Consider the following 14264-nt stretch of genomic DNA (forward strand, 5'->3'; position numbering starts at 1 on the left):
AACAATTACTACATTTCTGTACTTATTTATTTCTATGCTTCAAGTATTCCAAGCTCATCCAGCAATGCAAGTCCATACTGAATTAATTGGCAATTAATCAGTGGCTATGCTGGAAAGTATTGCATTTTTAGGAAACACTGGGAAGCCCATACTGATAAGTGACCCAGATTTCCAACTGACACCTATAGATCTATACGTAGGTGTATAGTAATTGTTCATTATTTTTCATGTAGTTACATGAAAAGCTTATTGTTTGCTAGCCACCGGTGGCTTACACCCATAATCCTAGCTACTTGAAAGGCAGAGATCAGGAAGATTGTGGTTCGGGCAAACAAAAAAGTGAGCTCTATCTCAAAAATACCCATCACAGAAAAAGGGCTAGCAGGGTACCTCAAGTGGTAGAGCACCTGCCTAACAAGCATAACAAGCATAAAGCCCTGAGTTCAAACCCCAGTATCACCATTAAAAAAAAAAAGAAAACCAGGCCATTAAATCTTCAGGTTTGGCCTAAACACAAACACAAAGGGTGCAGATGACATAAACTTTAACTCAGAACTGGTGGATGAAGCAAGAAGGTAAATAAAACAAAAGGGAAGAGGAAATTTAAAGAATCTTTTTTAGGACTTACTTTTCCTAATCATTCTTTAATAATTATAGACATATAACAAGTTTCATTTACATTTTTACAGATGGCGTTCGAGTTGCTGCCTCCACAGGGATAGATCTCCTCCTTCTCGATGACTTTAAGCTGGTCATTAATGACTTAACGTATCATGTACGACCACCAAAGAGAGGTAAAAAAGGAGCCTTGATAAGGTTTCAGAAATGTGGGAAGGGCTTTTACAAAGAACTTTGTATTTCCCTGGGTAATCCTGAGAAATAGACAGTATCCACAGGAAGCTAAAAGTTTCATGTTTAATTAGACTCTTTCAGTTGAAGAGTTCATTGAGCTCATCCTGCACTTGGTTAGTCCACTAAAACCACTTAGATTCTACCTAGGTCCTAAAGTGCCTTATTTATCTGGCATTATCACTGTTTCACATAAATGAATGTTCTGCTTAAGTTAAGCTCCTTTCCAACATACAGGCTGAAAGCCATACTATTTTTATAATATTAAAGTAATATAGGGGAAATCTTTTTAAAATAAATTATGGGCTTCTCTGTTCTCTTAAACACTGTACTAAGTATTAATCTTTTTGGATTTTTTAATGGCTTAAGTTCTGCAGCCTACAAGTCAATTATTGTTCAGATGTTTGTTGGCTTACAATGGTGTTAATAAAACCATTGTAAATAGAAAATCCATTTAATATGCCCAGCCTACTGAAGATCATGACTTAGCCTAGTCTACCTTCAATGTGCACAGAATGTAAGTACATTAGCATATGCTTTGACAAAATCATCTAACACAGCCTACCATGTAATAAAATGTTGACTATCTTGTGTACACATGTAGATGGGCATTTTTTAACACCTGATGGAATACAAAAATGCAAAACATAATATCAAAAAATGCTGGCAATACAGCATATTTTAGACTATTAGTTTTTATCCTCACAATTGCAAGGCTGACTGGGAGCTGCAGTTTACTGCTGCTGCCTAGCACTTCAAGAGAGGATCCTACTGCAAATCACTAGAATGTATATTTCTTCCTTGCCATTGTAAAACTGAAAAATCCTAAGTCAGGGTGTGTGTGTGTGTGTGTGCTTTTTATTTGGAAGAAAAATAAGGTGCTCACCTCAAGGGTAAATTTTAAGAGCTGCCAAGAACTTCGAAAAACAAAGTAAGTAATAAAAGTAAGTAATATTTTAAGGTAATGTTTATAAAAAACAAAGTCAATGCAAAAATCCATGATGAGAAAAATATTTAAATTTTTAAATAGAGCCAGTATTACTGATTTATCTTTTCATCCCAGGCTCCAATATGGCTCTGCCCAGTGTGGATAATGCCCCTAAAACAGCATTTTTGAGTTGTGACCACTTTTCTCTATTTGCCTTGATACTTTTTTCACATACTGCTGCTCGAAGGCTCTTCCACCCCCACTCCCTCCATTAATCTCCTTGGCTCCTTGGACATCTCTTTTTATTATTATTATTATTTTTTTTTTTAATCCCTTTCTCACTTGTTCCCTAGGCACTCTACCACTTAAGCTATTTCTATAGCCCTTTCTCTGTAGTTATTATTAGAAGAGAGAATAGGGTCTCACTTTTATGTGTGTGGGGGCAGGGGGCTGCTTGATCCTCCTATTTACACTACCAGTATAGCTGAGATGACAGCCACAGGCCACCAAACTCCGCTTTCATTGGTTGAGATGGAGTTTCACAGAACTCATCCCCTTCCCTGGCTGTCCTCAAACTTCAGTCCTCTTGATCTCTGCCTCTCTGCATCTCCTGTTTTCAATCCTGCTTTTAAGAATTGTATCAAACATGGAAAAAGTTCAGAGTGAAGGCCAGAGTTTTAAATGCCTTCATAATTGGTCCATGTCTACCTTACAAAGTTTTCTTTCCCTCCTACATGTTGCCTACCTTCCCTACACTGTGTATTCCTTTGGTGTTTTCTGAGCTGTGCTCTCTTCTTTGCAATCTGTTTGCTTACCTTTTCTCTGCCTTTCTCATGTCAAAATTGTCAGTGTAGCTCTTTCATAATGCCTTGCATGGTCCTATTCTTTCGTTGCCTCCCAAAAATCAGAAGTGATTCTTTTCTGAATTCTGCTTATTCTTTTTTCTTTCAAAATACTCTGAGAGAAAGCACTGTAAATTGACTCAGATGGTCTGTTTATATTGAGTGAACCAAATAAGTTTAAATGGGTAGTGTTGTAATTGTTCAGAAGCCATGTTCTCTTCTTCATTCAAGTTAATGGAGAAGGAACTAGCCAAGAAAAGTTATAGAAAAGTATCCTTTAAATAGTAAGACATTTACTAAGTCAGATTTTACTAAGTTTTAATAACTGAATGTGCATACTGAGGACTGTTAGCTATATATCAACTATGCTAATGTGTTTTTCTTCTTTATTCTCTGGGGTAGAAATTCTCTTTAAAATATCAAAAGTAGGCTAGGCACAGTGGCTCACACCTGTGATCCTAACTGCATAGGAGGTGGATATTGGGAGGATTGAAGTTTGAGGCTTACCTGGACAAAAAGGTCATGAGAACCCCATCTCAACCAATGGCTCTGTGCAGTTCCATCTGCCTGTCATCCTAGCTACGTGAGAAGTGTAAATAGGATTGCAGTTCAGGCCAGCCCAGCATAAAATGAGATCCTATCTCAAAAATAACCAACACAAAATGGGCTGACAGCATGGCTCAACTGGTAAAGCACCTGCATTCCAAGCTCAAGACTCTGAGTTCAACCCCAGAACCACTAATAGTAATAATAATGCGCAATCAACAAAATTAAACAGCGTGAGTGCAGGCCCTGCTTTACTCTGGTTGCTTTTGTGTGGTGGTGATGTATGTGATTTACCTAGAGAATCTACTCTGTTTAGATTTTCTATGGGTAACATTCTAAAAATTGACTCATGTATTCCTATACAAAGTATAGCAATCAGAAAGTTGAGTTTTCATATATTATGTTGTCAAAAACTAAAAGTTTTATTTAAAACAATGGCTAATACCAACCATTTGTCAAATACTGTGCTTTTCAAACAGAAATGAATTGTGTAGTTTTTTTAAATAAAGCTATTTCCAAGCTGAATAAGAAAAGTTAATAATAAAAAAATTGAAAATGGAGGAAATTATATTTTATTACCTAGAGATTTGACAGCCTGACAACTCTTGCTTTATCTGTATCTCAGAACTTTTGGGTATCTACCCAGCTTCTCTAGAAGCTGATTAGGGCGTGACATTTGCAAGGGCAAAAGGTGTAATTTATAGAAATAATTATAAATTGAAGGGTGGAATTTGGTAAACTCAGTAGCAGTATTAATATATAATTTTAAAGAACTTTTTAATAGTTAAATTCATGTATCAGGGCACCGGGGCACTTCTGTCACAGGGCAGCCCTTGGCCAGGACCCAGAGGGATGCGGAGTGGCGGCAGCGGCAGTGGCGGAGATTGTGGCTTTAAGAGAGACTAGTAGAACCACTCTGGAAAAAAATTTGGAGGCTACTTAAAAATCTAAACATTGATCTACTATTTGATCCAGCAATACCACTCTTGGGGATATACCCAAAAGACTGTGACACAGGTTACTCCAGAGGCACCTGCACACCCATGTTTATTGCAGCACTATTCACAATAGCCAAGTTATGGTAACAGCCAAGATGCCCCACTACTGACGAATGGATCAAGAAAATGTGGTATTGATACACAATGGAATTTTATGCAGCCGTGAAGAAGAATAAAATGTTATCATTCGCTGGTAAATGGATGGAATAGGAGAACATCATTCTGAGTGAGGTTAGCCTGGCCAAAAAGACCAAAAATTGTATGTTCTCCCTCATATGCGGACATTAGATCAAGGGCAAACACAACAAGGGGATTGGACTTTGATCACATGATAAAGCGAGAGCACACAAGGAAGGTATGAGGATAGGTAAGACACCCAAAAAACTAGATAGCATTTGGATTGCCCTCAATGCAGAGAAACTAAAGCAGATACTTTAAAGCAACTGAGGCCAATAGGAGAAGGGGACCAGGAACTAGAGAAAAGGTTAGTTTGAGAAGAATTAACTTAGAAGGTAACACACATGCACAGGAAACCAATGCAAGTCAACTCCCTGTATATCTATCCTTATCTCAACTAGCAAAAACCCTTGGTCCTTCCTATTATTGCTTATACTCTCTCTTCAACAAAATTGGAGATAAGGGAAAATAGTTTCTGCCGGGTAGCGAGGGGGCGGGGAGAAGGGGGGAGAAATGACCCAAACATTGTATGCACATATGAATAAAATTAAAAATTTTTTAAAAAAGAGAGAGCTTGGAAAGCTCCAGATCCTGCCGGGTTGTCTATCCTTTGCTGCTGCGCACCCCAGCTGAGCAGAGCCTGGGGCTGGCAGGTCAAGCCAGGCTGCTGCCAGGAGTTCTGTTTGGGAGTACTGTACCTGAGACAAGGGAGCAGAGGCATGAACACATCTGCTAGTCAGGAATATTTTGAGGCAGAAAAGAGGAACCTGAGCATAGGGCTGAAATTTATCCTTGGTTCTGTTTTATTTTCTTGGCCAATAATCATTTAATAGGTAATAAAGCCTTTGGGAGAGAAAATTGAGTTAGGATATAGACCCTGCTCTTTCAAGCATATTCTCCAATCAGAGTGATAAAGGCATGTATAAATATCCAGAGTACAGGTAGAAAGAGTTTAGTCATTATGGATTTTCAAAAAGAAGGGTGGGTGTATGGGAGGTGGACCTATGAAGAGGATTCAGTCTCACAGGAACTTTCCAGGGGAAACTAAATGCATGCAAAGGCACAGAGAGACCCAAAGATGAGAGGGAGCCTGTGGAGAATTTCAGTGGGCACCTGAGATGGGGAAAGAACACTGGGCTGCTGCTCAGGCCACCATTGCTGCAGTTAGGAATGACTCCATGGAAGTGGACTGTGACTTCATCCCAGTAGAACTCCTAAGGATGGAGAGCTGTGACTAGAACTCATTGACATGGATTAAAAAGTATCCTCAACTTAATATCAGACCCCAAACTCTTAAGTTGATACAAGAAAGAGTAGGAAATACTCTGGAGTTAGTAGGTATAGGTAAGAACTTTCTCAATGAAACCCCAGCAGCACAGCAACTAAGAGATAGCATAGATAAATGGGACCTCATAAAACTAAAAAGCTTCTGTTCATCAAAAGAAATGGTCTCTAAACTGAAGAGAACACCCACAGAGTGGGAGAAAATATTTGCCAATTATACATCAGACAAAGGACTGATAACCAGAATATACAGGGAACTTAAAAAACTAAATTCTCCCAAAACTAATGAACCAATAAAGAAATGGGCATGTGAACTAAACAGAACTTTCTCAAAAGAAGAAATTCAAATGGTCAGAAAACACATGAAAAAATGCTCACCATCTCTAGCAATAAAGGAAATGCAAATTAAAACCACACTAAGATTCCACCTCACCCCTGTTAGAATAGCCATCATCAGCAACACCACCAACAACAGGTGTTGGCGAGGATGCGGGGAAAAAGGAACCCTCTTACACTGTTGGTGGGAATGTAGACTAGTACAACCACTCTGGAAAAAAATTTGGAGGCTACTTAAAAAGCTAGACATCGATCTACCATTTGATCCAGCAATACCACTCTTGGGGATATACCCAAAAGACTGTTACTCCAGAGGCATCTGCACATCCATGTTTATTGCGGCACTATTCACAATAGCCAAGTTATGGAAACAGCCAAGATGCCCCAGCACTGATGAATGGATTAAGAAAATGTGGTATCTATACACAATGGAATTTTATGCAGCCATGAAGAAGAACGAAATGTTATCATTCGCTGGTAAATGGATGGAATTGGAGAACATCATTCTGAGTGAGGTTAGCCTGGCCCAAAAGACCAAAAATCGTATGTTCTCCCTCATATGCGGACATTAGATCAAGGGCAAACACAACAAGGGGATTGGACTATGAGCACATGATAAAAGCGAGAGCACACAAGGGAGGGGTGAGGATAGGTAAGACACCTAAAAAACTAGCTAGCATTTGTTGCCCTTAATGCAGAGAAACTAAAGCAGATACCTTAAAAGCAACTGAGGCCAATAGGAAAAGGGGACCAGGTACTAGAGAAAAGGTTAGATCAAAAAGAATTAACCTAGAAGGTAACACACACTCACAGGAAATCAATGTGAGTCAATGCCCTGTATAGCTATCCTTATCTCAACCAGCAAAACCCCTTGTTCCTTTATTATTGCTTATACTCTCTCTACAACAAAATTAGAGATAAGGGCAAAATAGTTTCTGCTGGGTATTGGGGAGGGGAGAGGGAGGGGGCGGAGTGGGTGGTAAGGGAGGGGGTGGGGGCAGGGGGGAGAAATGAACCAAGCCTTGTATGCACATATGAATAATAAAAGAAAAATGAAAAAAAAAAAGTATCCTCAAAGGAGGCACTCGCTAGAGATTCTTAAACCTGGCTGTATGAAAGCTCCTCAGCTCCACCAAGGCCTGCAAATCATAATTTTCAGGATGGGAAGTCTGTAATAAAAATACACAGTAATGCTCCTCACCAAAAAATAAAAAATAAATAAATTCATGTATCAAAGCACTTTTAGCTCTGTTACTAGCTAATGAGAATAAGTCGACACTATGTTTTCCCTGATTATTTTTCTCTGTTTTATTATTAGCATATGTAAATTTTACAGAGTACTGGGTTTCATTATAGCATTTCCATACATGCATACTTGGATCAAATTCATTCTCTCCATTACCCTTTCTTATCCCTTTACTCCCTTTTCCCCCTTACATCCCTAATCTTCCCCCTCTTATTTTTATGTCCTTTCCTCACACCCCAATTCTACATATGAGAGAAAACATTCTGTACTAGCCTTTGTGAGATTGGCTTACTATCAACATGATAATGTCCAGTTCTATCCATTTCTCTGCAAATGATAAAATTTCACTCTTTGTGGCTGAATAAAACTCCATTGTGAGCCAGGGACTGGTGGCTCACACCTGTAATCCTAGATACTTGGGAGACTGAGATTAGGAGGATTGTGGTTCAAGGCCAGCCTGGGCAAATAGTTTTTGAGACTCCCATCTCCAGAATAACCAGAGCAAAACGGACTGGAGGTATGGCTCAAGTGGTAGAGCTCCTGTTTTATAAGCAGGAAGCCCTGAGTTCAAACTCCAGTCCCACCGAAAAAAAAAGTTCCATTGAAGGGGGGGCTAGGGATATGAGTCAAGTGGTAGAGTGCTTGTCTAGCAAGAAAATGGAGGGTCCTGAGTTCAAACCCCAATACTGAAAAAAAAAATCCATTGTGTATATGTATATAAATCACATTTTCTTTGTCTGTTAGGCACCTAAGCCAATTCTATAGATAGGCTATTATGAGTAGTTCCATGATAAACATGGGTTAGCAGATATCTCTATAGTAAGCTGACTTTGGTTCTTTTGGGACATACCCAGAAGTTGTGTAACTAGATCGTATAGCAGTTCTATTTTCAGTTTTTTGAGGAACCTCTGTACTGATTTCCTTAGTGAGTAGACTAATTTACATTCCAACTCCAATAGTGTATAAGGGTTCCTTTTCCCTACATCTTAGCAACATTTGTTGTTTTTGTTTTTATGATAGTCGTTCTGTTCCCGTAAAATACAGTAAAGACAATCTTTTTCATATAAAATGAAAAATAGGTTTGACCATTCTTTGTACCATATTGTTTTCCTGAATGGTTGAGGAAGGTATTGCTGGCATCCAAGGCACCACCAGTCTTTTCTACTGAGTGCAGCAAGAGAGCTGTTTGAATTTCTCCATTTAAGAGGGACACAGTCCATGCAGATGAGTAAGCAGGTTCCTCTTCCCTACACTGTAACCCTTTAGAGGAAAGGCTAAATGGGGGAAAGAAATAGAAGGCACTATAGAAATCAGATAATGAAGACTAGCACTAGGGCTTTATTTATATATGAGGCACATGAACACATCTCCTTTATATAATAAATGTTAGAAGAGGAAAACTTAACCAGGACAGCCTGAAAATTGTTAACACAAATTTTTCTAGTTATTCCTTGCCCATTTTAACTTTAATTTGTCTTCCTTATTTATTCTTTTCCCTGTTTGAGGGAACTTTGGAACTAAAAATACTCTATGAATGTTGTGTAAACTGTAATTTCACACATACACACACACCAGGCACTGAGGATAGAGGACTCATTCATGTAGTCTAATATAACTACATTCTGTGTTTATGTGGGATTGGCAGTCTGTAGGTACTGTAGACCTTTAGGTGTCGACAGCTCTGTACCTAACCCCAAAGCTGGAACAAGGGGATGTGTATCCAAAGTTGGAAAAAGGAGACAAGTCATAACAGTAAGACTAGTTGCAAGTTTCATCACATTCTTTTAATAGCCATGGCTGTACATAGCTGGATCTTCCAACCACTGCAAGATGAAATGAAAACAATAGTCTCAATTAAATGTTTTCATAATTTAAGTACAGAATGGATATAGAAAGAAGCACAAAAGCCTTTCATCCCCCTCCATGTTGAAATAAAAATTAACTACCTTTCTCTTACTCTTGGAAAGGAAGAGAATATTCTCAATACCATTGGAGGATATAATTGTTTATGCTAAGAGAATCATTTTGATTGGCACCACTAAAGGCCTGTTCCCCATTTATCCATCCAAAGGAAATTGATGTAGTTGAATGGGAAAAATTAGACATCAGCAATAATGATTGTCTTATTAGAGACCTAGGTAGTCCAAACCATATATGTGGCTGAAAAGAATCTTCAACACCATTGTATTAGCATGTCTCTTCTGTTTGAGGGAACTAGGGGTTGGAATCAGGGCCTTGCACTTGCTAGACAAGCACTCTTCGACTTGAACCATGTTCCAGTTCATGCTAACTTTGCCTTGGCTGGCCCTGAACCAAAATCTTACTACCTCCACCTCCCTACTACCTGGGACCACAGGGGTGGATCATTGTGCCTTCTTGCTTTTGAGACAGGGTCTCACCAGCTTTTCCCCACACTCTCCTTGAGAGTCCTGACTGTCATTTCTCTGCCTCTCAAGTAGCTGGGATCACAGGTATGTGTCACTAGGGCCTTCCCCCCCCCCTTTTTTTTTATTCATATGTGCATACAATGTTTGGGTCATTTCTCCCCCTTCCCCCAACCCTCTCCCTCTCCCCTTCTACCCCCTCGCTACCAGGCAGAAACTATTTTGCTCTTATCTCTAATTTTGTTGACAAGAGAGTATAAGCAATAATAGGAAGGACCAAGGGTTTTTGCTATTTGAGATAAGGATAGCTATACAGGGAATTGACTCACACTGCTTTCCTGTACATGTGTCTTACATTCTAAATTAAATCTTCTTGAACTAACCTTTTCTCTAGTTCCTGGTCCCCTTCTCCTATTGACCTCTGTCGCTTTAAAGTTTCTGCATTAGTTCCTTTGCACTGAGGATATCAAATGCTATCTTGTTGGCTTTTTTTTTTTTTTTTTTTGGGTTTCTTGCCTATCCTCATACCTCTCTTGTGTGCTGTTGACTTATCATGTGATCAAAGTCCAATCCCCATGTTGTGTCTGCCCTTGATCTAAAGTCCGCATACGAGGGAGAACTTATGATTTTTGGTCTTCTGAGCCTGGCTAACCTCACTCAGGATGATGTTCTCCAGTTCCATCCATTTACCTGCAAATGATAAGATTTCATTCTTCTTCATGGCTGAGTAGTATTCCATTGTGTATAAATACCACATTTTCTTGATCCATTTGTTGGTAGCAGGGCATCTTGGCTGTTTCCATAACTTGGCTATTGTGAATAGTGCTGCAATAAACATGGGTGTGCAAGTGCCTTTGGAGTAACCTGTGTCACATTCCTTTGGGTATATCCCCAAGAATGGTATTTCTGGATCAAATGGCATATCTATATTTAGATTTTTGAGAAGCCTCCAAATTTTTTTCCAGAGTGGTTGTACTAGTTTGCATTCCCACCAGCAGTGTAAAAGGGTTCCTTTTTCCCCACATCCTCACCAACACCTGTTGTTGGTGGTGTTTCTAATGATGGCTGTTCTAACAGGGGTGAGGTGGAATCTTAGTGTGGTTTTAATTTGAATTTCCTTAAGGGCTAGAGATGGTGAGCATTTTTTCATGTGTTTTTAGCCATTTGAATTTCTTCTTTTGAAAAAGTTCTGTTTAGTTCACTTGCCCATTTCTTTATTGGTTCATTAATTTTGGGCAAGTTTAGTTTTTTGAGTTCCCTATATAGTCTGGTTATCAGTCCTTTGTCTGATGTGTAGCTGGCAAATATTTTCTCCCACTCTGTGGGTGGTCTCTTCAGTTTAGAGACCATTTCTTTTGAGCAGAAGATTTTTAGTTTTATGAGTCCCATTTGTCTATGCTATCTCTTAGTTGCTGAACTGCTGGGGTTCCATTGAGAAAGTCCTTGCCTATATCTATTAGTTCCAAGGTATTTCCTACTCTTTTCTATACCAACTTTAGAGTTTGGGGTCTGATATTAAGGTCCTTGATCCATTTTGAGTTAATACTGGTATAGGATGATAAACATGGATCTAGTTTCAATTTTTTGCAAACTGCTAACCAGTTTTCCCAGCAGTTTTTGTTGAAGAGGCTGTCTTTTCTCCATCGTATATTTTTAGCGCCTTTGTCAAAGACAAGTTGGTTATAGTTGTGTGGCTTCATGTCCGGGTCCTCTATTCTGTTCCACTGGTCTTCATGTCTGTTTTTGTGCCAGTACCATGCTGTTTTTATTGTTATTGCTTTGTAATATTGTTTGAAGTCAGGTATTGTGATACCTCCAGCATTGTTCTTTTTACTGAGTATTGCCTTGGCTATTAGTGGTCTCTTGTGTTTCCATATAAATTTAACGGTAGATTTTTCAATCTCTTTAATGAATGTCATTGGAATTTTGATGGGAATTGCATTAAACATGTGGATTACTTTTGGGAGTATCGACATTTTTACTATGTTGATTCTACCAATCCATGAGCATGGGAGATCTCTCCACTTTCTATAGTCTTCCTCAGTCTCTTTCTTCAGGAGTTTATAGTTTTCCTTGTAGAGGTCATTCACATCATTTGTTAAGTTTACTCCTAGTCCCCTATCTTTCTGTACCTTAATTATCCTGGAATTGATGGCATGTACAGAAACATTAAAAAACTTCTAATTGCCTTTTTTTTTTTTGGTTTAGTATTAAGACTTTATTTTTATTTATTTATTTTTTTAGCCTACAATTTTTTATTTTATTCGTATGTGCATACAATGTTTGGGTCATTTCTCCCCCCTTCCCCCCGCCTGCCCTCCCTTACCCTCCTGCCCTCTTCCTTCCCCCCCCTCCCCACTGTCTAATTGCTTTTTAGTGAAGCATCCGCTAATCATCCCAAAACATTGTTGTTAAGCCATTAGCAGATTTCTTTTCCCTCTTCCTATGAGTTCACTTCCACCCTGTAGGCAGATTTTTCAGTGTCAGTAGCTCAGGATTATATTCTCCTCCACCATCATGGTATCTTGGAGCCATATTCCTTCAGTCAAGAAAATCTGACAAAATAAAGCATCTTGAGTTTGCTGGGGTTTTATTGACACATAATTAGAAAGATAACTGTTATTCAGCCAGGTGTGGAATTGCACATCTATGAGATTTCCTATGATTTATCATTTTCTTTTTTTTTTTTTTCATTTCTGTTAGACAGTATTGTGGTTGCACATTATTTTGTTGTTATTTAGAATAGGTAATACATTCATAAAGCTGAATTCCCGAAGTCTTAAAGAATTTTACATAAAAATCGTCTTCTTATCCCTATACCCCAGATACCCATTTCTCTTCCACATCACCAAGCACTGTTACTACTTTCTTATGTCTCCTACCAGGATAGTCTGCATTCATAAGCAAATGTAAATACATAGTTTTCTTTTTATGCAAGAAGTAGTAGCATGCAATACATACTGTTTGTTCATTTAGGGAAACAGAACTATATAAATATTACAGAATAAAGGATTTATTATAGGTATAGGAAGAAGACCTTGTACAGTTGTAGATGAACCTGAAGATGTAAGAGTCTGAAAGGAAGCGCTTGGAGGATCAGAACAAAGGCATTCATTTTGAAGCAGTAGCACAAGTGTGCAAATCAAAGCTGACCAGGGAATGTGGGAATCGACACACAGCCAGTTTTTGTGGTAGCACTGTAATAGAGTGCTATACTGTCAGAAAAATTCTCCAGACAGTGTTGTCAAATAAAACTTTCTGGCACCCGGCGTTGGGGTCAGTCCCCAGCACTGCCAAAACAAACAACAAGCACAACAAAAAAAAACACCTTTTCTGTGATGCTAAAAATGTTCCATTTCTTTACTGTCCGGTATGGTAGCCATTAGTCACACATGGCTTTTGAACACTAAAAATGTGGCTAATGTAACTGAAGAACTGAATTTTTAATTTAAGTTTAAATTTAACATATGAGAGCCTATAGAAATATTAAAGGACACAGAATTTCAGTTAGGAGGAAAAGTTTCTAAATGCTTTATTGTACAACATGGTGACTATAGTTAGTAGCAATGTACTACATCCTTGAAAATTGCTAAGATAGTAGATTTTATGTTCTCACCAAAAAAAGTACATTAGGTAATGTATATCTTTATTAGCTTTATTTAGCCATTTCACAGCATATACATATTTCAAAACATGCTCATAATAAGCATATTCAATTTTTATTTGTCAATTTAAGATAATCAATTAAAAATAAGTAACATGTGGCTAGTGGCCACCATATTGAACAGGACATCTTTAGATCTGATTGGGGGCCTGGGTTTCTCTGTAAGTCAATGGAAGTAACATTTGAGAGGAACAGCTGGACACAGCAGAAGCAAACAGGCACTGCAGGTACCTACAGCATTCTCACTACTGACCATCCTCCAGAGGATAAGGGCTTCAAAATCCTACCTGTATTTCTCTTTGGGTTTGCCCCAATTCAGAACAAGACAGGGAAGGATAGTCTGGGAAACACAGTACTAGTTTTGCACATTAAAAAGTTATAAAAATCACTGAATTGTTTTTCTCACCTAATAAATCTTGAAGATCTTATCATATCAGTATCTCATTCTGCTTCACAGCTGCTATGTTGTACATTGTTTGAATTTATATCACCTGTTATCTGTTCAGTTTGTAACTTACTAGTGGACTTTCATCTCATTTTCATCTTTTGTTATAGTCTGTATACAACATCAGATTACTTTAAATGTATGTCAGTTAAGAAGTATATTCATGTACATGTAATAAAAATACCTAGAAATTCTTTGTCAGAGTGTATATGAATCAAAAAATTAAATCTTAAAGAAGAAAAAAATATTAAAGATGCTGAAAGAACAAAAAGACAAGTGTTTTTACAACCTTGGAGTGAGAAGGAAGTCAAAAAAGATTGATATAAAAGATAAATTTTGGCTCAGCATTGTGGCACATGCCTGTAATCCCAGATATGCAGGAGCTGGATATGGGAGGATCATTGTTCACAGCCAGCCTGGGCAAAATTTTGTGAGACCCTATCATAAAAAACAAGCACAACTGTAATCTCAGTCTCCTCTCAGGAGGCAGAGGTAGGAGGATTGCAGTCCAAAGCTGATCCTGGACAAAAATATAAGACCCTATCTGAAAAATTAGTTTAAAGGG

General features: G+C 38.3%; 1 protein-coding gene across 5 annotated transcripts in view; it reads left to right on the plus strand.

The window, feature by feature from the left end:
- Positions 1–14264, plus strand: part of Mcu (mitochondrial calcium uniporter) — a 166524-nt gene that overhangs the window by 132761 nt on the left and 19499 nt on the right. For all 5 annotated transcript variants that reach the window (XM_020166560.2, XM_074079104.1, XM_074079106.1 and 2 more), the window contains one exon: positions 690–794. In XM_020166560.2, coding sequence (XP_020022149.1) covers positions 690–794 — 105 coding nt within the window. The remainder of the gene's footprint in view (positions 1–689; positions 795–14264) is intronic.

Source organism: Castor canadensis, chromosome 7, assembly GCF_047511655.1.
Source record: "Castor canadensis chromosome 7, mCasCan1.hap1v2, whole genome shotgun sequence".
NCBI classification, from domain to species: Eukaryota; Metazoa; Chordata; class Mammalia; order Rodentia; family Castoridae; genus Castor; species Castor canadensis.